This window comes from Pseudophryne corroboree, chromosome 6 (genome assembly GCF_028390025.1).
Source record: "Pseudophryne corroboree isolate aPseCor3 chromosome 6, aPseCor3.hap2, whole genome shotgun sequence".
NCBI lineage: Eukaryota > Metazoa > Chordata > Amphibia > Anura > Myobatrachidae > Pseudophryne > Pseudophryne corroboree.
In genome coordinates, this window is record NC_086449.1 from 465,120,917 (window position 1) to 465,145,440 (window position 24,524).

Below are 24,524 nucleotides of genomic sequence, written 5' to 3' on the forward strand. Positions count from 1 at the left end.
AAACAGGCGGATGAAGATTATGAAGATGCAATCTGCAATCATCAAGAAAAAGACATGCAAGAGGTAATATCTAGACTAATACAGAATAATGGATTTACTATGAAAAGAGAGTACATAAAGCGTATACAATATATTATTGTCCAACATATACCCAATTAACTTTGATGAGAAAGTAAGTCAAAAAATAACTTAAGATCCTAGCATCAATATTATTGTAAAGTGGCATTACCACCTGAACAACAAACTTTGAGATGGCTGTAGAGAGGGTAATGGGAGCAGAAAACGACTGTAAAGGAGAAGTGATTGAAGATTCTGATAGGGCTCCAACAAACACCCCCTGCCTCTCTGCATCTCCTCTACAGCATCACATGTGATCGGTATGAAATACCTCCAATCAAAATCCCGACAGCAATTGACCGACGGTCAAAATCCTGACAAGGTCAAAATCCCGACATGGACAAAATACCATCAGTTAAAATACAGACAAGGTCAAAATACCGACATGTAAAATGCCGACCGGTTAAAATACCGACATGCGGTTTTTATTGTTTTTTGTGTGTATGTCAACATAGGTCGACATGGACACCATATAAGTGTACCACGTGTGCTCGCCATGCTTCGGGCACGGTGCCTTACTGCGCTCGGCACACTGTTATATTCCCCCTCCTGGTCCACTGGGATGGTAAAGTATGAACAAGTCGGTTACAATGAAAAAAACCATGAAAAACTTATGTCGGCATTTTGACCTGTTGCCATTTTACATGTCGGTATTTTGAACTTGTCGGTATTTTAAATGACGTTTTTTTGTCCATGTCGGGATTTTGACCTTATCGTGATTTTGACCGTCGGTCAAATGCTGTTGGGATTTCGACCGTCGGTATTTTGATTGGCGGTAAATTGACTGCATCCCCATCACATAACCACAGTTTCAGACTGGGTTGTGAAAAATGGTTGCTTTGGCTCTGCGGAGGGAATGGGCGGGGGTATATAAGTAATAAATGGTAAAGCACCTTTTAATGTGACTTCCATTTTTATATATTTTTGTCACCTTCATACCTTAGATAGTGACTTTTTCACCATCTCCAGTGCATAGTTTATCTACCTTCAGGAGGTGATCAAGTCCCAGCTCACATAGCTTGCAGTGTTTCTGGAACTTGGAATTATGTTAATATGATCTTAATGGTCAAACTTGTTTGTCTCTTCTGTTTAGCCGAGGGGCATGGTTCCCAATTGCAAGCAGTGTTCAGCAATTATGGCTACTTAGAGGTAGCTGTTACGACACAACAGAAGAAACCAGATATGGACATATACTACAGAAAATGCAATTGAAATATTAAGTAATGATATGGAAGACATTTATGAAAGCTTCCAGTAGATCTTTATCTCTCTTTTTGCCAAGGGCAGTGTAGAGTAGCGGATGAGATCTATACATATGTTTCTTTTATCTGAAACTTCAGTTTTATTCAAACTGCTGAATGACAATTATGATAAATATTAAATAAACCCAATACCTACTAAAGGGAAAATACAACTTTTTTTTTTTTTTTAAATCACAGGCAATTGGCTTTGGTATGTATGTCATATATCATATTATCTACGAATTTCTGCTAGAAAATCACAATGCTTAATTTTACCAGCAACCAGTATCAACAGGGTTAGCTCACTGTAGCTTTGAATGTCCAAGAACAGGCTTGGACAACCTGTGGCTCTTCATCCATAGGCGTTTCTGTCATGGAAGCAATGCTTGCGGTGCACACGGGGGGCCCACATCACACACATTGCAACCATATTGTTTTAATACTCACCTTTCCAGAGTCCTGCGATGAAAGCTGTGGCCGCAGCAGCTGCAGCAAAAAGTCACATAAAAGTGGCCACCGCGCATGAGCAGAAAAGATAATTAGTTTCCAGACCATGGCAGGCGCCATGTTTCTGGAGACCTGCGCATGTGCAGAAGACTCCGTGGAGAGGAGGGGGCCAACCCAGAGTATGCACACGGGCCCCCTCCTATCTTAAAACACCTCTGTCTACAACTGTTGGGAAACTGAAAGTCCCAGCATGCCCTGCCACTGTTGTGCTATTAGGGTATGGTAAAACTGTGGCAGGGCATGTTGGGATGTGTAGTTTCACAACAGTTGGAGAGTCACAGGTTGGCCAGGCCTAGCCAATATCTTCAGCCAGCAGTTCAGTATCCCATCTCAAATCTTATGATAAATCAGAGAACATGCGTCAGCACAGAGTGGACAAATTACATACACACAGAGATGACAATAGAACACACACAAAAAATTACCAGGTTTTAAGTTGTAAATGTTATGTTTAGTGCAAATGGGGGCTTACTATGCTGCTAGTGATTGGGGCTGGAGCTGGGCGGCAAAGTCTAAAGGAAACTTCAGCTCTCACCGGGATCAATATTAAGGCAGGATATCACCATAGGAATCCAAGTTTGTGACCCCTAGGCTTGTCTTATTAGACAGATTTTGACTAATATCAGAGATATCAGGAAATAGGCCAAGGTCATGGCTAAAAGCACTGGGTCAAAGCCAGTACAACATGTCATAGTTCAAGTGTGGGCAGTGAACATTCATTATTAAAAAAGAAGACATAGGTAGTACATTACCCCTGAGGAAGTCTTAAGGAGGGGACATAGCTCCATCCGGATGAAAAGCGTTGAATAATATTTGGCATGCTGATGTTCAGATAAGCAGTTTTAACTTTCTCTAATGTACGGGCATTCATTTAAATAACGGTGTTCAACTTTTGTTAATAGTTTTACACTATGTATGTTTGTTTTTATGTTTTTATGTGCTCTGGATCTCATTAAAACCTATGAAAAAGAATCCGTGACCTTATGAGGATCTTCTTAAAGACATGAGATAAGCATAATAACTTTTGATACATGGTATGGGTTCACTTATAGCTTTAATCACGCACATGGTGTGGAATACCACATTGTTGCACTAGGAGGCTGTCACACGCCATAGGCGGCGTTCACCGCGCTTACCCCTGCGTGCCTGCTGGTCTGTGTTGCGGCCTTCGATGGTCCACGGGCTCCGGCGCCTGGCTGGCGTGGCTCCTGGCGGTTTCCCGGGGCAGGGGCGCCGCCATGACACCCGGCATCACGTGGGCGGGGAGCAGGTGACGTCATCAGACTGTTCCGCCAATCCAGCGGAGGCGGGAGATTCAAAGGCAGACGCCAGGCAGCGCCTCGGCGCCTGAGTATCGTCTTTTCCCCTGAAGTGGATGCCAGTGCTCTTGTTCCCGGCGAGTCTCTCTGCAGTCGTACCCTAGTGTATCCGGCGCTTCCACAGGTGCCAGTTGCTGCACAGTTCCAGCGTATACAGCGGCTGGTGTGTTCCTCTGCAATCCAGTCACCAGTGCTTCTTGGAGTCAGCGTGGGCTGCGGGCTAAACGCCGCTCTCAAGTTCTACAAGTCTTCAGTGCCTTTAAACACCGCTCTCAAGTTCTACAAGTCTTCAGTGTCTTTAAACACCGCTCTCAAGTTCTACAAGTCATCTGTGTCTTTAAACACCGCTCTCAAGTTCTACAAGTCTTCAGTGTCTTTAAACACCACTCTCAAGTTCTACAAGTCATCTGTGTCTTTAACTACCGCTCCCAAGTTCTACAGTGTCTTTAATCATCGCTCTCAAGTCATACAAATCATCAGTGTCTTTAACCACCGCTCACAAGTTCTATAAATCATCAGTATCTCTAGTCACCGCTCTCAAGTCATACAAATCATCAGCAACCACCGCTCACAAGTGTTTCAAATCATCAGAGTCTTTAACCACCGTTCACCAGTTCTTCAAATCATCAGTATCTTTAAAAACATCACTCACAAGTTCTTCAGTCACCATTATCTTGTACCAACACTCACAAGTACTTCTTTTCCTGGAATCTTTAACATTGCTTACAAGGTTCTCCTATAGGCCTGGACATTCCCTCCATACGTTCATTCTCTGCTATGTGACATTGTGTTGCTCCCTTCCTGCAATAAAGTTCTTTAATATTTTCACCAAGCTTTACTGTCAGAGTCCTGTATGAGGAAGACCTATATCAAGCCATCCCTGTTCCGACCCAACTGTGGTTCCTCTCCCCTACCATCGGGAGAACCCCCGAGTTCACAACACCCCCAACCTAGGTCAGTGACAGTATACTCAGGCCTCATGGACCCGGGGGATCGGAGCCCAGAGGCAAGTACCATCCAGGACTTGATTTCTCGAGTATAAAGTCAGGAAGCAGCACAGGGCCAGGTGATGCATTATCTCCAGGAATTATCTGGCCGGCTGGATCAAATTCAGACTTCTCTGGCTTCAGTAGTACCGGCCCCAGCTCCAGTGGTTGTCTCTAGTAATATTCCATCCTCCTCTGGAACCAGGTCACGCCTTCAGCTCCCTACTCCTTCTCGCTATAATGGGAATCCAAAGAATTGCCGTGGTTTTCTCAATCAGTGCGAGGTACATTTTGAACTTCTTTCACATAACTTCCCTACTGATCGGTCCAAGGTGGCATACATTATTTCTTTGCTCGAGGGTTCAGCGTTGGATTGGGTGTCTCCGTTATGGGAGCGATCTGATCCATTGGTTTCTAGTTACACCAATTTCATTACGTCATTCCGGAGGATCTTTGATGAGCCCAGCAGGATGACCGCTGCCTCTGCAGACTTGCTTCGTGTCCGACAAGGCTCTCGTTCAGTGGGACAGTATGTGATTAATTTTCAGACCATAGCCTCAGAACTGCGCTGGAATAATGATGCCCTTCGGGCTGCCTTTTGGAACGGGCTCTCTGATCGTCTAAAGGACGAGTTGGTCACTAGAGATTTGCCGGGTTCTTTAGAACAGTTGATCTCGCTCTGTGTAAAGGTGGATCTTTGCATGCAGGAACGAGGTGGTGAACGTAGTCGGTCAGATCGATCAAGGGTCCGATCTCTTCCATCTAAGCAAACGGTTATTCCAAGTCCTGATGAACCTATGCAGATTAATCGATCTCGGCTGTCCCCAGAAGAACGTCAGCGTTGTCGTGAGGGTAGATTCTGCCTCCACTGTGGAGCCGCGGATCACTTTCTCAAGTTTTGCAAGTCTCGCCCGGGAAACGGGCAGTCCAAGCTTGTTCCGGAGGAGGAGTTTCTTCTAAACCTTCTCTGCCAGTGGACTGTTTACTCTCCGTGTCTCTGTTCTCCGAGTCAATAGCCAAACCCGTTAAGGCTCTGCTGGACTCAGGGGCTGCAGGGAATTTTATTTCCCTTTCCTTTGCCCAGGATCTGGGTTTTCAGCTACGGTCGGTCGAACGACCTATTACGTTGACTGCTATCATTGGTACCCAAATTTCTAACGGTCTGATTTCAAGTTGCACAGTACCAATCAAACTGCAAGTGGGAGCTCTGCATCAAGAACACCTGGAGTTCTTAGTGATTCGTGAGATGCCCCACGATCTGGTTCTTGGCCTTCCTTGGCTTAAACTTCACAACCCTCACGTCGACTGGAGTTCGACACAAATAACATCTTGGAGTTCTTTTTGTCATTCAAATTGTCTCACCCCTGTCTATCCGCTTCGTGTATCTTCCAAGTCAGATGAAGGGCTCATTCCGGAGGCCTATCGGGAGTTTTCTGACGTGTTCTCGGAGCAAGCGGCCGATCAGCTTCCACCGCATAGACCCTGGGACTGCCCCATTGAGCTCATTCTGGGGAAAATGCCACCTCGGGGTCACACTTATCCCTTATCACTGCCCGAGACCCAAGCTATGTCGGACTATATCAAGTCTAATCTGCAGAAAGGATTCATCCGCCCCTCTACCTCCCTGGCGGGGGTGGGTTTCTTTTTTATGAAGAAGAAGGACGGAGGGCTGAGACCATGTATTGACTATCATGGTCTAAATGATGTCACCATTAAGAATAAGTATCCTTTGCCGCTCATTACGGAGCTTTTTGATAGAGTTCACGGAGCCCAAGTTTTCACCAAGCTTGATTTAAGGGGAGCTTATAATTTGATACGTATCCGACAGGGGGACGGATGGAAGACGGCCTTCTATACCAGGGATGGGCATTACGAGTATCTGGTAATGCCGTTTGGCCTCAGCAACGCCCCTGCCGTCTTCCAGGGATTCATTAACGAAGTCTTTCGAGATATGCTATACCTAAGTGTAGTGGTATATTTGGATGACATTCTGATATTTTCTAAAAATCTCACAGAGCACAGAATACAGGTCAAAGAGGTACTTCTTCGATTGCGAGAGAATCATCTTTATGGCAAGCTTTCCAAATGTACTTTTGAAGTTCCTTCTATTCCATTTCTTGGTTACATCATTTCGGGCACGGAGCTTCGTATGGATCCAGAGAAACTCACTGCCATCCGGGACTGGACTCTTTCCTTGAAAGCAGTACAACGATTTCTGGGTTTTGCAAATTACTACCGGAAATTCATAAAGGGATTCTCTACCATCGTGGCACCTATTACTGCCCTAACCAAGAAGGGTTCTGACCCAAGTCATTGGTCCTCCGAAGCTGTAGCATCGTTCGCTCAGTTAAAGGCAGCCTTTATGTCCGCTCCAGTACTTCAACAACCAAATTTTTCAAAACCATTCTTTTTGGAGGTTGATGCTTCCACGGTAGGCATAGGTGCCGTGCTTTCGCAGTACGCTCCAGATGGGAAGTTACATCCATGTGGTTTCCATTCTCGCAAATTCTCTCCTGCAGAACAGAATTACACCATTGGAGACAAAGAGCTTTTGGCAATAAAAATCTGCCTTGGAGGAAAAAACAGAAAAAACCCCAAAGGGTTACCAACGGGTGTGGGAATAAACTCCTTGGTCAGAGATAGAAATATAGACACAAGGAGAGTATCCACAATCCTAACCCCCACTTGCAGGGCACAGGTTCAGCTTACTGCCACTAAACTGACACCTGGGCGCCCTGCACAGTGAGGGAGGATTAAGCAAGCAGGTCTGAGAGTACAGCCGCAAACCTGCTGGGTTCACAGAATAGCAAAAGAACCCCAGCAGGTTAAACAACTGACTCCAGTCTTACTGCTAGGTCCGGATTGGCAGAATGAAGTACCGAATCCCAAGGCCTATTCGCAGTAAGCAACAAGTAAATACAAAGTCACACAGTACTAGCTAACTCTCTGGAACTGACTAACAAACAAAGATTCAGCAGCATTTGCCTAGCCTGAGAGGATGGTTTATATAGCAGGTGCTGTCCACGCCCCACTCAGACCTCACAGACTGTGAGCACAAAACCAGCGCCAGATTCCCTGCCGTGCACAGAGCCTGTAACCATTACACAGTAAAAACCCGGACCGGAGTATCAACTGCGCTCAGGTTACTTCGCTAACACTTGCCTCCCGGTTGCCATGGCGACGTGGCAGTACAGAACAGGAGATCCTAACAATTGGAGAGTGTAGCGAGATAATGTGTCTCTGTCCTCAGTTTCCTTCAGTGTCCTGCATCAGTACAGTGGTAGTGTCTTCTGCTGCATCAGTCCAGTCACAGTGGTGCTGTGTTGTGCTGCATCAGTACAGTGGTAGTGTCTTCTGCTGCATCAGTCCAGTCACAGTGGTGGTGTCCTCTGCTGCCATATGTCCAGTGCTGCTGTATAAGTCCAGTCCATTGCAGTGGTGCTGTGTTGTCCTGCATCAGTCCAGTGGTGGTGTCCCTGTGCTGCTATATATGTCCAGTGGTACTGCCGTATATATCCAGTGATACTGCTGTATATGTCCAGTGATACTGCCGTATATGTCCAGTGATACTGCCGCATAAATCCAGTGATACTGCCGTATAAATCCAGTGATACTGCCGTATATGTCCAGTGATACTGCCGTATAATTCCAGTGGTACTGGCGTATAATTCCAGTGATACTGCCGTATATGTCCAGTGGTAGTGCCGTATAAATCCAGTGATACTGCGTATAACTCCAGCGATACTGCCGTATATGTCCAGTGATACTGCCGTATAATTCCAGTGGTACTGGCGTATAACTCCAGTGATACTGCCGTATATGTCCAGTGTTACTGCCGTATAAATCCAGTTGCACTGGCATATAAATCCAGTGATACTGCCGCATAATTCCAGTGATACTGCCGTATAATTCCTGTGGTACTGGCGTATAAATCCAGTGATACTGGCGTATAAATCCAATCCAGTGGTACTGCCGTATAAGTCCAGTGGTACTTCCGTATAATTCCAGTGATACTGCCGTATAATTCCAGTGATACTGCCGTATAATTCCAGTGGTACTGGCATATAAATCCAGTGATACTGCCGTATAAATCCAGTCCAGTGGTACTGCCATATAAGTCCAGTCCAGTGGTGCTGTCTTGTGCTGCATCAGTCCAGTGGTGGTGTCTTGTGCTGCATCAGTCCAGTGGTGGTATCCTGTGCTGTATATTATTTACTCCAAATAAAAGGGTTATATACATTACTTATATTACTATCCAAATAATTTTTACAGGGTTTGCCCTGTGTGGTGTAGGGGTACTCTCGCCTGTGCTGCATATTATTATAATAGCTCCAAATAAAAGGGTTATTATTATCCAAATTAATTTTACAGGCTTTGCCATGTGTGTGTGTGTGGTTTAGGGGTACGCTCTCCTGTGCCACCAATATTGTGCGTGTATTACATCTGAGCAAATTCCAGCACGTCCCATCTTGTTTGTGCCGCACACTTGTGTTGCTTAGCTTAGTCATACAGCTACCTCATTTCACCTCTTTTACTTCTTTGCATGATGTGCTGTTTGGGGACTATTTCTTTTTAAGTGCCATGCTGTTTGCCACTGCAGTGCCCCTCCTGGATGGGCCAGGTGTTTGTGCCGCACACTTGTGTCGCTTAGCTTAGTCATACAGCAACCTCATTGCACCTCTTTTACTTCTTTGCATGATGTGCTGTTTGGGGCCTAGTTTTTTTAAATGCCATCCTGTCTGACACTGCAGTGTCACTCCTAGATGGGCCAAGTGTTTGTGCCGCACACTTGTGTTGCTTAGCTTAGTCATACAGCTACCTCGGTGCAACCTTTTGGCCTAAAAACAATATTGTGAGGTGTTAAGAATAGACTGGAAATGAGTGGAAATGAATGTTATTGAGGTTAATAATACCATTGGATCAAAATTACCCCCAAATTCTATGATTTTAGCTGTTTTTATGGGGGGGGGTTTCAAAAATCATCCAGATCCAAAACCAAAACGCGAAAGGGTGGTTTTGGCAAAACCAATCCAGATTCAAAACACGAGCATGGAACCAGAACCAAAACACAAAACGCGAAAAGCGCCTGCCGCACATCTCTAAAATATATATATATATATATGGAATTATTTTTGTTTCCGACCCTGCGCTTATATCACTTTTGACCCCTTTTGCTTTAAGAGGATAGTTAGAGTGGTGAAATTGGCTGCTAAGTCCCTGAAGATAGCCCTCTGCCGGAGTTGGGCCAAGAAGATAGAGATACAGGATAGTTATCTACAGGGGCGCCTACTTTGAATACAACACTTGTTGTTAACCAAATTATCTTCTATATAGACAAAACCGTTTCTTAATATGACCAGAATAACCATTCATAACATTTATTTAGAACATGAGTTTTAAAACCATTAAAACTTTAAAATTGTATTTCTTTGATCAGATACAGTGTTTTAACAGCTGAATTCCTTTGATTAACAATGTGCCTTTCAGGCCAGATGTTTCTGTTAATTTCAGATCTAGCAACTTGCATATCACCCAACGCATTTTGTCCAAATTGACTTCATCAGGGGTGTCTTCTCTCAGGTAAAGCTGTTCTTACTGGTTTTTCCAAATAGGGCTGATTCCTCTGGGCCAAATAAGTAGTTTTCGCACCACTTATATCTCCTTTGACATTTTGGTGAGGGGAGTTTTTTTGGATTGAGTTTCCAAAATGCCCACTTGGAATATTTAAATACAATGTGCTTTGCACCCATCTGTATTTACTGTAGATTCAGTCAAAGTGGTAGTGTCTTCTGCTGCATCAGTCCAGTCACAGTGGTGGTGTCCTCTGCTGCCATATGTCCAGTGCCGCTGTATAAGTCCAGTCCATTGCAGTGGTGCTGTGTTGTCCTGCATCATTACAGTGGTAGTGTCTTGTGCTGCAAAAGGAATGCTGAAGTGAAAGGATCAAGAGAGAGATCTTCTATAAGATTCACACTTTGAATCTACAGTAAATACAGACGGGTGCAAAGCACATTGTATTTAAATAATCCAAGTGGGCATTTTGGAAACTCAATCCAAAAAAACTCCCCACACCAAAATGTCAAAGGAGATATAAGTGGTGCGAGAACTATTTATTTGGCCCAGAGGAATCAGCCCTATTTGGAAAAACCAGTAAGAACAGCTTTACCTGAGAGAAGACACCCCTGATGAAGTCAATTTGGACAAAATGCGTTGGCTGATATGCAAGTTGCTAGATCTGAAATTAACAGAAACATCTGGCCTGAAAGGCACATTGTTAATCAAAGGAATGCAGCTGTTAAAACACTGTATCTGATCAAAGAAATACAATTTTAAAGTTTTAATGGTTTTAAAACTCATGCTCTAAATAAATGTTATGAATGGTTATTTTGGTCGTATTAAGAAACGGTTTTGTCTATATAGAAGATAATTTGGTTAACAACAAGTGTTGTATTCAAAGTAGGCACCCCTGTAGATAACTATCCTATATATATATATATATATATATATATATATATATGTGTGTAATTTTGATCCGCGCACACTTTGTTTTTTCCAGAGTTTGTTTGATTACCACATGCGGTGCCCGCTCATCCACTCCTGCCAGGAGCCACAATTTTGCTAGATAATAATAAAATAAGGAGAGCGCACCAGTGAATAGTAATAAAAAGTAACAATTTACTTGTGTAAATATCCACGTACATCAAGGTTCACATTCAAGCACTTAGCCACTTCTCCGATAACCTCCGCCGCAAACGATGTGTTACAGTCAGTGGGGTATTTTTCCGGAGATGCCGTCTGCTCTGTATCAGGCGGAAGACAGGATTCATCTTGCACTCGTAAGCCACGCCCAACGCGTTTCGTCACTAGTGGACTTCGTCAGGAGCTATGTCATTGGATCCTCTAAGTTCACCTTATAACCGTTACTTTGTGCAGCGATTGGCTGATTGCTTGATCACACATAATATCACAACGTTTAATAATTCATTTGTTTAAAATGCATTTCTCTATCGTCCTAGTGGATGCTGGGGTTCCTGAAAGGACCATGGGGAATAGCGGCTCCGCAGGAGACAGGGCGCACAAAAAGTAAAGCTTTAGGATCAGGTGGTGTGCACTGGCTCCTCCCCCTATGACCCTCCTCCAAGCCTCAGTTAGATTTTTGTGCCCGGCCGAGAAGGGTGCAATCTAGGTGGCTCTCCTAAAGAGCTGCTTAGAAAAGTTTAGCTTAGGTTTTTTATTTTACAGTGAGTCCTGCTGGCAACAGGATCACTGCAACGAGGGACTTAGGGGAGAAGAAGTGAACTCACCTGCGTGCAGGATGGATTGGCTTCTTGGCTACTGGACATTAGCTCCAGAGGGACGATCACAGGTACAGCCTGGATAGTCACCGGAGCCTCGCCGCCGGCCCCCTTGCAGATGCTGAAACGAGAAGAGGTCCAGAATCGGCGGCAGAAGACTCCTCAGTCTTCTTAAGGTAGCGCACAGCACTGCAGCTGTGCGCCATTTTCCTCTCAGCACACTTCACACGGCAGTCACTGAGGGTGCAGGGCGCTGGGAGGGGGGCGCCCTGGGAGGCAAATGAAAACCTTTTTTGGCTAAAAATACCTCACATATAGCCTCCGGGGGCTATATGGAGATATTTAACCCCTGCCAGAATCCGTTAAGAGCGGGAGACGAGGCCGCCGAAAAAGGGGCGGGGCCTATCTCCTCAGCACACAGCGCCATTTTCCCTCACAGAAAGGCTGGAGGGAAGGCTCCCAGGCTCTCCCCTGCACTGCACTACAGAAACAGGGTTAAAACAGAGAGGGGGGGCACTAATTTGGCGTTAGAAATATATATAAAAAAGATGCTATAAGGGAAAACACTTATATAAGGTTGTCCCTATATAATTATAGCGTTTTTGGTGTGTGCTGGCAAACTCTCCCTCTGTCTCTCCAAAGGGCTAGTGGGTCCTGTCCTCTATCAGAGCATTCCCTGTGTGTGTGCTGTGTGTCGGTACGTGTGTGTCGACATGTATGAGGACGATGTTGGTGAGGAGGCGGAGCAATTGCCTGTAATGGTGATGTCACTCTCTAGGGAGTCGACACCGGAATGGATGGCTTATTTAGGGAATTACGTGATAATGTCAACACGCGCCAAGGTCGGTTGACGACATGAGACGGCCGACAAACAATTAGTACCGGTCCAGACGTCTCAAAAACACCGTCAGGGGTTTTAAAACGCCCGTTTACTTTAGTCGGTCGACACAGACACAGACAGGGACACTGAATCCAGTGTCGACGGTGAATAAACAAACGTATTCCTTATTAGGGCCACACGTTAAGGGCAATGAAGGAGGTGTTACATATTTCTGATACTACAAGTACCACAAAAGAGGGTATTATGTGGGATGTGAAAAAACTACCGTAGTTTTTCCTGAATCAGATAAATTAAATGAAGTGTGTGATGATGCGTGGGTTCCCCCCGATAGAAAATATGGGCGGTATACCCTTTCCCGCCAGAAGTTAGGGCGCGTTGGGAAACACCCCTTAGGGTGGATAAGGCGCTCACACGCTTATCAGAACAAGTGGTGGTACCGTCTATAGATAGGGCCGTCCTCAAGGAGCCAGCTGACAGGAGGCTGGAAAAATATCATAAAAAGTATATACACACATACTGGTGTTATACTGCGACCAGCGATCGCCTCAGCCTGGATGTGCAGAGCTGGGGTGGCTTGGTCGGATTCCCTGACTAAAAATATTGATACCCTTGACAGGGACAGTATTTTATTGACTATAGAGCATTTAAAGGGTGTATTTCTATATATGCGAGATGCACAGAGGGATATTTGCACTCTGGCATCAAGGGTAAGTGCGATGTCCATATCTGCCAGAAGATGTTTATGGACACGACAGTGGTCAGGTGATGCAGATTCCAAACGGCACAAAGGTGTATTGCCGTATAAAGGAAGAGGAGTTATTTGGGGTCGGTCCATCGGACCTGGTGGCCACGGCAACTGCTGGAAAATCCACCGTTTTTACCCTAAGTCACATCTGCAGAAAAAGACACCGTCTTTTCAGCTTCAGTCCTTTCGTCCCTATAAGATCATATCTGCCCAGGGATAGAGGAAAGGGAAGAAGACTGCAGCAGGCAGCCCATTCCCAGGAACAGAAGCGTTCCACCGCTTCTGACAAGCTCTCAGCATGACGCTGAGACCGTACAGGACCCCTGGATCCTACAAGTAGTATCCCAGGGGTACAGTTTGGAATGTCGAGACGTTTCCCCTGCGCAGGCTCCTGAAGTCTGCTTTACCAAGGTCTCCCTCCGACAAGGAGGCAGTATGGGAAAAAATTCACGAGCTGTATTCCCAGCAGGTGATAATTAAATTACCCCTCCTACAACAAGAAAAGGGGGTATTATTCCACACTATATTGTGGTACTGAAGCCAGAAGGCTAGGTGAGACCTATTCTAAATCTAAAAAAATTTGAACACTTACAAAGGTTCAAATCAAGATGGAGTCACTCAGAGCAGTGATAACGAACCGGGAAGAAGGGGACTATCTGGTGTCCCGAGACATCAGGGATGCTTACCTCCATGTCCAAAATTTGCCCTTATCACTAAGGGTACCTCAGGTTCGTGGTACAGAACTGTCACTATCAGTTTCAGACGCTGCCGTTTGGATTGTCTACGGCACCCCGGGTCTTTACCAAGGTAATGGCCGAAATGATGGTTCTTCTTCGAAGAAAAGGCGTCTTAATTATCCCTTACTTGGACGATCTCCTGATAAGGGCAAAGTCCAGGGAACAGTTGGAGGTCGGAGTAGCACTATCTCGGATACTGTTACAACAGCAGGAGTGGATTCTAAATATTCCAAAATCGCAGCTGATCCCGACAACAAGTCTCCTGTGCTTAGGGATGATTCTGGACACAGTCCAGAAAAAGGTGTTTCTCCCGGAAGAGAAAGCCAGGGAGTTATCCGAGCTAGTCAGGAACCTCCTAAAATCAGTGCATCATTGCACGAGGGCCATGGTAAAAAAATGGTGACTTCCTTCGAAGCAATTCCAGTCGGCAGATTTCATGCAAGAACTTTTCAGTGGGATCTGCTGGACAAATGGTCCGGATCGCATCTTCAGATGCATCAGCGGATAACCCTATATCCAAGGACAAGGGTGTCTCTCCTGTGGTGGTTACAGAGTGCTCATCTTCTAGAGGGCCGCAGATTCGGCATTCAGTTTTGGATGTTGGTGACCACGGAGGCCAGCCCGAGAGGCTGGGGAGCAGTCACACAAGGAAAAAATTTCCAGGGAGTGTGATCAAGTCTGGAGATTTTTCTCCACATAAATATAGCTAAGGGTAAATTTATAATGCTCTAAGCTTAGCAAGACCTCTGCTTCAAGGTCAGCCGGTATTGATCCAGTGGGATAAAACATCACGGCAGTCGCCCACGTAAATAGACAGGGCGGCACAAGAAGCAGGAGGGCAGTGGCAAAAACTGCAAGGACTTTTCGCTGGGCGAAAAATCATGTGATAACACTGTCAGCAGTGTTTTCATTCCGGGAATGGAAACTGGGAAGCAGACTTCCTCAGTAGGCACGACCTCCACCCGGCAGAGTGGGAACTTCATGGGGAAGTTTTCCACATAATTGTAAACCGTTGGGAATTACCAAAGGTGGACATGATGGCGTCCCGTCTGAACAAAAAACGGGACAGGTATTGCGCCAGGTTAAGAGACCCTCAGGCAATAGCTGTGGACGTTCTGGTAACACCGTGGGTGTACCAGTCGGTGTATGTGTTCCATCCTCTGCTTTTCATACCTACGGTACTGAGAATTATAAGACGTAGAGGAGTAAGAACTATACTCATGGCTCCGGATTGGCCAAGAAGGACTTGGTACCCGGAACTTCAAGAGATGCTCACAGAGGACTTATGGCCTCTGCCGCTAAGAAGGGACTTGTTTCAGCAAGTACCATGTCTGTTCCAAGACTTACCGCAGCTGCGTTTGACGGCATGGCGGTGGAACGCCGGATCCTAAGGGAAAAGGCATTCAGGAAGAGGTCATTCCTACCCTGGTCAAAGCCAGAAAGGAGGTGACCGCACAACATTATCACCACATGTGGCGAAAATATGTTGCGTGGTGTGAGGCCAGGAAGGCCCCACGAAGAAATTTCAACTCGGTCGATTCCTGCATTTCTTGCAAACAGGAGTGTCTATGGGCCTCAAATTGGGGTCCATTAAGGTTCAAATTTCGGCCCTGTCGATTTTTCTTCCAGAAAGAATTGGCTTCAGTTCCTGAAGTCCAGAAGTTTGTCAAGGGAGTATTGCATATACAACCCCCTTTTGTGCCTCCAGTGGCACTGTGGGATCTCAACGTAGTTCTGGGATTCCTCAAAACACATTGGTTTAAAACCAGTCAAATCTGTGGATTTGAAGCATCTCACATGAAAAGTGAACATGCTCTTGGACCTGGCCTGGACCAGGCGAGTGTCAAATTGGTGGGTTTTTTCTCAAAAAAAGCCCATATCTGTTTGTCCATTCGGACAGGGCAGAGCTGCGGACTCGTCCCCAGTTCTCTCCCTAAGGTGGTGTCAGTGTTTCACCTGAACCAGCTTATTGTGGTGTCTTGCGCCTACTAGGGACTTGGAGGACTCCAAGTTGCTAGATGAGGTCAGGGCCCTGAAAATATAGGTTCCAGGACGGCTGGAGTCAGGAAAACTGACTTGCTGTTATCCTGTATGCACCCAACAAACTGGGTGCTCTTGCTTTTAAGCAGACTTTTGCTAGTTGGATGTGTAATACAATTCAGCTTGCACATTCTGTGGCAGGCCTGCCACAGCCAAAATATGTAAATGCCCATTCCACAAGGAAGGTGGGCTCATCTTGGGCGGCTGCCCGAGGGGTCTCGGCTTTACAACTTTGCCGAGCGGCTATTTAGTCAGGGGCAAACACGTTTGTAAAATCCTACAAATTTGATACCCTGGCTAAGGAGGACCTGGAGTTCTCTCATTCGGTGCTGCAGAGTCATCCGCACTCTCCCGCCCGTTTGGGAGCTTTGGTATAATCCCCATGGTCCTTTCAGGAACCCCAGCATCCACTAGGACGATAGAGAAAATAAGAATTTACTTACCGATAATTCTATTTCTCGGAGTCCGTAGTGGATGCTGGGCGCCCATCCCAAGTGCGGATTATCTGCATTACTTGTACATAGTTACAAAAATCGGGTTATTATTGTTGTGAGCCATCTTTTCAGAGGCTCCGCTGTTATCATACTGTTAACTGGGTTCAGATCACAGGTTGTACAGTGTGATTGGTGTGGCTGGTATGAGTCTTACCCGGGATTCATAAATCCTTCCTTATTGTGTACGCTCGTCCGGGCACAGTACCTAACTGAGGCTTGGAGGAGGGTCATAGGGGGAGGAGCCAGTGCACACCACCTGATCCTAAAGCTTTACTTTTTGTGCGCCCTGTCTCCTGCGGAGCCGCTATTCCCCATGGTCCTTTCAGGAACCCCAGCATCCACTACGGACTCCGAGAAATAGAATTATCGGTAAGTAAATTCTTATTTTTATGCCTACACTTTATCACAACCATTTTGCCATTTATTGACACTTCTAAAATAAAAACATAAATATGTGAACAGAAGTAGCGTCACTGCATTCACAGCTGATTAGTCTCTAATTACTGGCATGGTTCTCAATTGATCTTAATTCCTATTCCTCTGCTGTCACATATGTTTCTATTCATTTTGCCATCAGATAGAGTGTAATCAGTAATGTGAAGGCAGTGGCCAGATTTTATAAACCATTCATTTGTTCGTCAGATTCGTACTTATTCTTTGTAAATATGTACATACTTTTACAATGGATTAAAAAAGAAGAAAGACCAGACCTTTAAAACAACTATACTAATATATCATTCTATGCTATAATGTGCACTCCTCTCTTATGTTAACCCTTTGATGCTCGAACCCAGATTTTCATGAAGCTAGGGTGCTCTATCTTTTCTGTTATGACCGGGACCTGCCCTGAGTGATTGCCACTCCCCATCGGGTGCTAACACCAACTTCGATAAGGACCTCACCCAGAAATGTTCCCTGTCATTATCACAGAAACGGCACGATATCACAACCCTCGTTCAATCCGTCTGGGGTTAATGTACCTAACGTGTAGATCCAGAAAGTTTCTCTCTGGCAAAATAAAGTCTTAAAGAAAAAATCCACCTTTTACCCAGTGGAATCTAGAGGTAGCTATATAGAGACATTCGCTAGCCTGGTACATAAAGATTTAAACAACCTGTGTAACAATGCAGGAAAATTAAAGGACAATTTAAGCAAAGGTGAAAGGGAAGCAATTAAAACTTTGGAAAAAAATAATGGAATAATAATAAGATCAGCAGATAAAGGGGGAGGAGTTGTGGTGCTTAATAAAAAAGATTATGAGGCGGAATGTAACAGGCTGTTAAGTGACATAACAACCTATATATTACTAGAGAAAGATCCCATAGAAAGAATACTAATTGAAGTTAACCAGCTGCTAATTAAAGGATTAAATGATGGGGCAATCACTTTAGATGAATATAACTATATGGTAAACACTAAACCAGTAACTCCGATATTTTACAGTGTACCAAAAATTCACAAACGATTAGATAAACCTCCGGGACGCCCAATAATATCAGGGATTAATTCTTACAGTTCCAAAATATCAGAATATGTAGATATACAAATAAAACAATATGACACAAAATTAGACTCATTTGTAAAAGACTCAACCCAAGTACTGGGAATTTTAGAAACGTTCAGATGGGAGACAGATTTCTCATGGGCAACAATAGATGTTGAGGCCCTTTACACGTGCATACCGCACAAGAAAGGGTTGGAAGCAGTGGGTGAATTTTTGGATAATGACCCGTTGGTCAGCACAGTAAAAAAAGAGTTTATTTTGAATTGCATAGAATACATTACTAACTAACAAATAATTATTTTTGGTTTAAGGATAAATATTACATGCAGCAAAGGGGCGTGGCTATGGGAACACCTTATGCTCCAAATCTAGCTAATTTATATCTAGGGAAATGGGAAAAAGAAATGATACAAAATAATAATCCATACACAGACAATATAAAGTTAATAAAAAGGTTTATAGATGATATAGTGATAGTATGGAGGGGAGAAATTTCAATATTTGAGGACTTTATGAAATATTTACACACTAACACATATAACCTAAAGTTCACGCACAATATAAATAAACAAAGGATAGAGTTTTTAGATCTGGTTCTGGATAGCACAAACTGCGTGACAGGAGATCAGGTAGCTACATACACCCACATTAAAAAGGTGGATTGTAATAGCTATGTCCACTTTCACAGCTGCCATCATAATAAATGGGTATCAAATATACCCTATTCGCAGTTCATTAGACTGCGACGTAACTGCTCTACAGTAGAAAAATGTAACGAGCAGGCAGAGATTTATGGACAGAGATTTAGAGACAAGGAATATCCGGAACGATTAATTAATAAATGACTCAATATTGAAAGCCAGAAATAGAGATAGGAAGGAATTAGTAAGATATAAAACAAAGGAGCCAACTAATAAGTTTAGTAATATTCCATATGTCACCACATACAATAGTAGATTGGGAGAAGTCACTAAAATCTTAGAGAAACACTGGGGGGTATTAGAACTGGACCCAGTGCTTAAAGGTATATTACCGGATAAACCAAACATCATATGCCGCAAAACAAGAAATCTAAAATCAATTATAGCACCTAGTAACCCGTCTTTAAAAGAGGAGGACAATAAAGTAGGATGGCTTAGTCAATTACAAGGATTCTTTCCATGCAACAAATGCAAAATATGTAAATTAGCAAGTAGGGATAATAAAAGGATCTGGAGCCATGATAAACAAAAATCTTGGGTAATAAAAGGAAAATTAAACTGTTTAAGTACACATGTGATATACATGTTAGAATGTAAATGTGGTAAAAGATATATAGGAAAAACAAAAAGGCAACTAAAAATAAGAATTTTGGAGCACACAAGAAACATCACAAATAAGGTACAAAATCACAGTGTGCCCCGTCACTTTCAACAATGCTGTAACTCTAGGGTGGAAAATTTATCCTTTAAAGCAATAGAACAGGTGCATTTGGGAAATAGAGGGGGGGATATTTTAAAACTGCTGTCCCAGAGAGAAACTTTCTGGATCTACACGTTAGGTACATTAACCCCAGACGGATTGAACGAGGGTTGTGATATCGTGCCGTTTCTGTGATAATGACAGGGAACATTTCTGGGTGAGGTCCTTATCAAAGTTGGTGTTAGCACCCGATGGGGAGTGGCAATCACTCAGGGCAGGTCCCGGTCATAACAGAAAAGATAGAGCACCCTAGCTTCATGAAAATCTGGGTTCGAGCATCAAGGGGTTAACATAAGAGAGGAGTGCACATTATAGCATAGAATGATATATTAGTATAGTTGTTTTAAAGGTCTGGTCTTTCTTCTTTTTTAATCCATTGTAAAAGTATGTACATATTTACAAAGAATAAGTACGAATCTGACGAACAAATGAATGGTTTATAAAATCTGGCCACTGCCTTCACATTACTGATTACACTCTATCTGATGGCAAAATGAATAGAAACATATGTGACAGCAGAGGAATAGGAATTAAGATCAATTGAGAACCATGCCAGTAATTAGAGACTAATCAGCTGTGAATGCAGTGACGCTACTTCTGTTCACATATTTATGTTTTTATTTTAGAAGTGTCAATAAATGGCAAAATGGTTGTGATAAAGTGTAGGCATAAAATGCATTTTAAACAAATGAATTATTAAACGTTGTGATATTATGTGTGATCAAGCAATCAGCCAATCGCTGCACAAAGTAACGGTTATAAGGTGAACTTAGAGGATCCAATGACATAGCTCCTGACGAAGTCCACTAGTGACGAAACGCGTTGGGCGTGGCTTACGAGTGCAAGACGAATCCTGTCTTCCGCCTGATACAGAGCAGACGGCATCTCCGGAAAAATACCCCACTGACTGTAACACATCGTTTGCGGCGGAGGTTATCGGAGAAGTGGCTAAGTGCTTGAATGTGAACCTTGATGTACGTGGATATTTACACAAGTAAATTGTTACTTTTTATTACTATTCACTGGTGTGCTCTCCTTATTTTATTAATATATATATATATATATATATATATATATATGCAATTAGAAGCACAAGCATCAAGGTAACATATTCTAGTGCTCTAGCAGTAGAGAGTAACATTTAGGGAATATTTTGTTTAGCAATAGTAAGATACTTGTACTGCTGTGTATATTAATGTACTAGTGAGCAGTCTCACAAGACATAGAACAATAAAGTATGCTTTTGTATATATTGGGGTGTCTGTGCAGACTTACCTTGTTGTCTGTCACTGGAATTGTATATTTTTGCTGCATATATTTTATTACTTTGTTAATCACTTGGAAGCACTACTTTGGTTGGTTGTACTTTCAGCTTTTTTTTTAACTAAGTATTTATTCACAGAGAGAGGACTCTCAAAACATCCTGCATTACATTCTTAATGAGGAATACAAATATGCAGTATATACTATTGGCTGGCTGTGTGACCAGGCCAGAAAATTCTGACCTTGGCACTCCCTGTTTAGGAAAACAGAGGCTATCACAGTAGCCATCACCCCCCTCCCTTCCCCCCCCCATTGGCTGTAGGCTGTTAATCTACTTACATCGACAGCTGTACTGTGTCCAATGATGCAGGACCTGTACTATACATGCTCAGTATGGGTCCAGTGCATGAGCAAAGTACCAAAAATCTGTATTTTGTGACATGAGCCGACTGGATCTGAATAAGATCCAGTATGCATTTGAAGTGTGGGAGGAAACTTGAGCATAAGGGAGTTACCCATACAATAGAGAGCATAGAAACTACACAAAGATAATGCTCTTGTCAGAACCAAACTCATAACCAGTGGCTGCCTCACAGGGGATCAGTATGAAATACCTACAATCAAAATCCCGACTGTCAAAATACAGACACCAATTGACTGATGGTCAAAATACCGACAATGTCAAAATATCGACACGGTCAAAATACCGACATTTGAAATGTGGACAGGTCAAAAAGTCGACACAAGTTTTGTATATTTTTGGTGTGTATGTCGACATAGGTCGACATGGACACCGTATAAGTGTACCGCATCCCCTGGCATGACTCACTGCACTCGCCATGTTTCGGGCACACTATTATCTTCCCCCTCCAGGTCCACTGGGATGGTAAAGTATGAACAAGTTGGTTTAGATGAAAAATTCATGAAAAACCTGTCGACTTTTTGAACTGTCGACATTTTAAATGTCGGTATTTTGACCTTGTCGGTATTTTGAATGTCGGTATTTTGACCATGTCGTTATTTTGACTTTGTCTGTATTTTGACCTTCGGCGAATGGTTGTCTGTATTTTGACCGTTGGGATTTTGATTGTAGGTAAATTGACTGCATCCCCCTCACAGAGCAGCGGTTATGAGCAGTGGCGGCTCCAGAGGCTGGACTGCAGCTCAGTTCAAAATTCAAATAGGGGAGCCACACCAACTGCCAGTGAGTCAGTTCGAAATAACAGTTAGTGGCAGTTGTTGTGGCTCCCATATTTGAATTTTGAACTGACCTGCAGCCTCACCTCTGGGGCAGCCACTGCTCATAACCCCAGCTCTGTGAGCCAGCAGTACTAACCACTGTTCTAGCATGTGGCTCAAACCTTGATTGTGATGGGGGATATTTTATCCATGCACACAAGCTTACTATCTGTAAAAGCTCTGAAAGAAACTTCAAGAAGTTTCTTACATCATTAAATTGTTTAAAATTAAAGATCGCTAACTTGTACTTGAAATGCAATGTGAGATGTCTACAGTTATTACTAGATATGGTAAAAAAAAATATATATCTGTACATTTTACAAGGTAATGTGAATGTAAAGTATTTAAGTCCTTTCATCATTATGTATGATATAAACCTCTGGCCTATATCTGGTCAATATATTAATACAGTTGACTTTCTAAGTGACTTTTTAATGCTGCAGTATGTTGTCAAAAATAAATCTGTGGTATTACAATATTAGAATAGAGACTACTAAATGTCCTGCACAGTTTGGGAATGTTGACAACTTGTTAATTGCCCACTGTCTTTTGCTGCTTCACATTTGACAGCAGTGAATAATCTAATGTATCTGCCTTTAAGTGCTGAGTCATTCTCTTTCATACTCTTTCATCTTTTTGCAAGTACTGGTACAATCATGTTTTATTGTTATCATATGTTGTAGTGTTCGTCACGTCATCGTCAGTCTTTATTGTTTTACTGCATAATGGTGGTGCTGATACTAAAAAGTTAGCACATGCTCTGAAACTGGCTCTTGGTGTGTATACTAGATTGTATCTTTCTAGGAGCCAATTATAACATGATTATATAGGGGTGTATTTACTAAGCCTTGGATGGAGACAAAGTGGACGGAGATAAAGTACCAGCCAATCAGCTCCTAACTGTCATGTTACAGGCAGGGTTTAAAAAATTACAGGAGCTGGTTGGCCTTAGTGAATAGACCCTACAGAGCAGCAGCATATCTAGAGAGGAGAGGACCCATGTGCAGACTCCGTGTGTGGGCCCCCTCCCCTCCCATCCCATAGCCGGCAGCGCTGTTAGTGCTGTTCGCGTTTTGAGCGCTAGAGACTCTAGCACAGTGGCAGAGTCTACAGCGCATGCGCAGGTTTCTGAAGAAATGGCGCGGCAGGCATTTTATTGGAGATCTGCGCATGCGCTGTAGACTGTAATTGGAGATCTCTGAAAAAATATTGCTAATTACCAGGCCACAAGACCTGAAATTGTGCTACCTGGTATATAAAATAGTTGTTACAATTGAGTCACCATGGTGAAAATGTACTCAGGTCCCATTCCATTCGAGTTTGCTTTTTTTTCTAAGTGTCATCTCGGGAATTTACTAAACACAAATCTCGGCAGTGTTGGGGCTATTCGTATTGAGATATACTGTTATCCACAAAAATACGAATCAACAGACCATCGGTCAAACACAGATTTTATTTTATACAACACGGGAACTTACTAAGAATTTGTATTCTCAATCACTGCCGACAAGGGCCCTCATTCCGAGTTGTTCGCTCGCTAGCCGCTTTTCGCAGCAGTGCACACGCTAAGCCGCCGCCCTCTGGGAGTGAATCTTAGCTTAGCAGAATTGCGAACTAAGTAGTCGCAATATAGCGAAAAGATTTTACTTTGCAGTTTCTGAGTAGCTCGAGACTTACTCTTCCAGTGCGATCAGTTCAGTGCTTGTCGTTCCTGGTTTGACGTCACAAACACACCCAGCGTTCGCCCAGCCACTCCCCCACTTCTCCAGCCACTCCCACGTTTTTCCCCGAAACGGCAGCGTTTTTTCACACACTCCCATAAAACGTCCAGTTTCCGCCCAGAAACACCCACTTCCTGTCAAGCACACTACGATCAGCAGAACGAAGAAAAAACCTTGTAATGCCGTGAGTAAAATACCAAACTTCTTAGCAAATTTACTTGGCGCAGCCGCAGTGCGAACATTGCGCTTGCGCAGTTAGCGGAAAATCGAACCGATGCGAAGGAAAATAACGAGCGAACAACTCGGAATGAGGGCCAATAGCCACACACTGCCAGGAAAACATAGAAATTGTACAGAAATGGAGCTTTCAAATAGACCTGCTTTTTGCTGGCGTGTTTTGATAGTCATGCACGGATCAGCCGCAGACCGCAATTTTCTCATTATTGGCTATAATGGAGGAGATTGAACTCAGCTGAAATCGGCAGAAATACGATTTTTTGTAAATATACCCCCATGTTTCAAGTCTCTATAAGTACTAAAATAAAAATAAAACAATAACAACACATTTAAGATATACATTCTAATCAACTTAGAAGGTCTTTGTGTATTAATTTCACAATGATGGGTCCTTCCATGAATGTCGCACTGTGTTTGATCACAGAGGGTCCAGCTGTCTCCCAATGCCCACATGCAGATACTTTTTTGGGAGAAGAAAAACTGGGATGGCGCTTCAGCTAAAAATTCTCACTTGAATTTGTGTAATATGCACACATTCATTATTATTAATTATTATTATTATTATTATTATTACCAGTTATTTTAAAAAATAGACAGAAGTACATACTACAGTATTTCACTTTATAGTTGTCAGAAAAACAGGTAAAATAATAGTATGGCAGTTTCAGAAGTCCCCAGATAGAGTAACGGCTGTTAGGCAAGGGATAAGCAGAATGCTCAGAGAGAAAGTCAAAGGTCATAGCAGGTAGCAGACAAACGAGGTCAGGGAGAAAAGAA

General features: G+C 43.5%; 1 protein-coding gene across 1 annotated transcript in view; it reads left to right on the top strand.

Annotated features, from left to right (window-relative positions):
- The window catches only part of SLC13A1 (solute carrier family 13 member 1), a 124,366-nt gene that overhangs the window by 53,604 nt on the left and 46,238 nt on the right, over positions 1–24,524 (top strand). Inside the window, exon 8 of the mRNA XM_063927181.1 lies at positions 7–63. Coding sequence (XP_063783251.1) covers positions 7–63 — 57 coding nt within the window. The remainder of the gene's footprint in view (positions 1–6; positions 64–24,524) is intronic.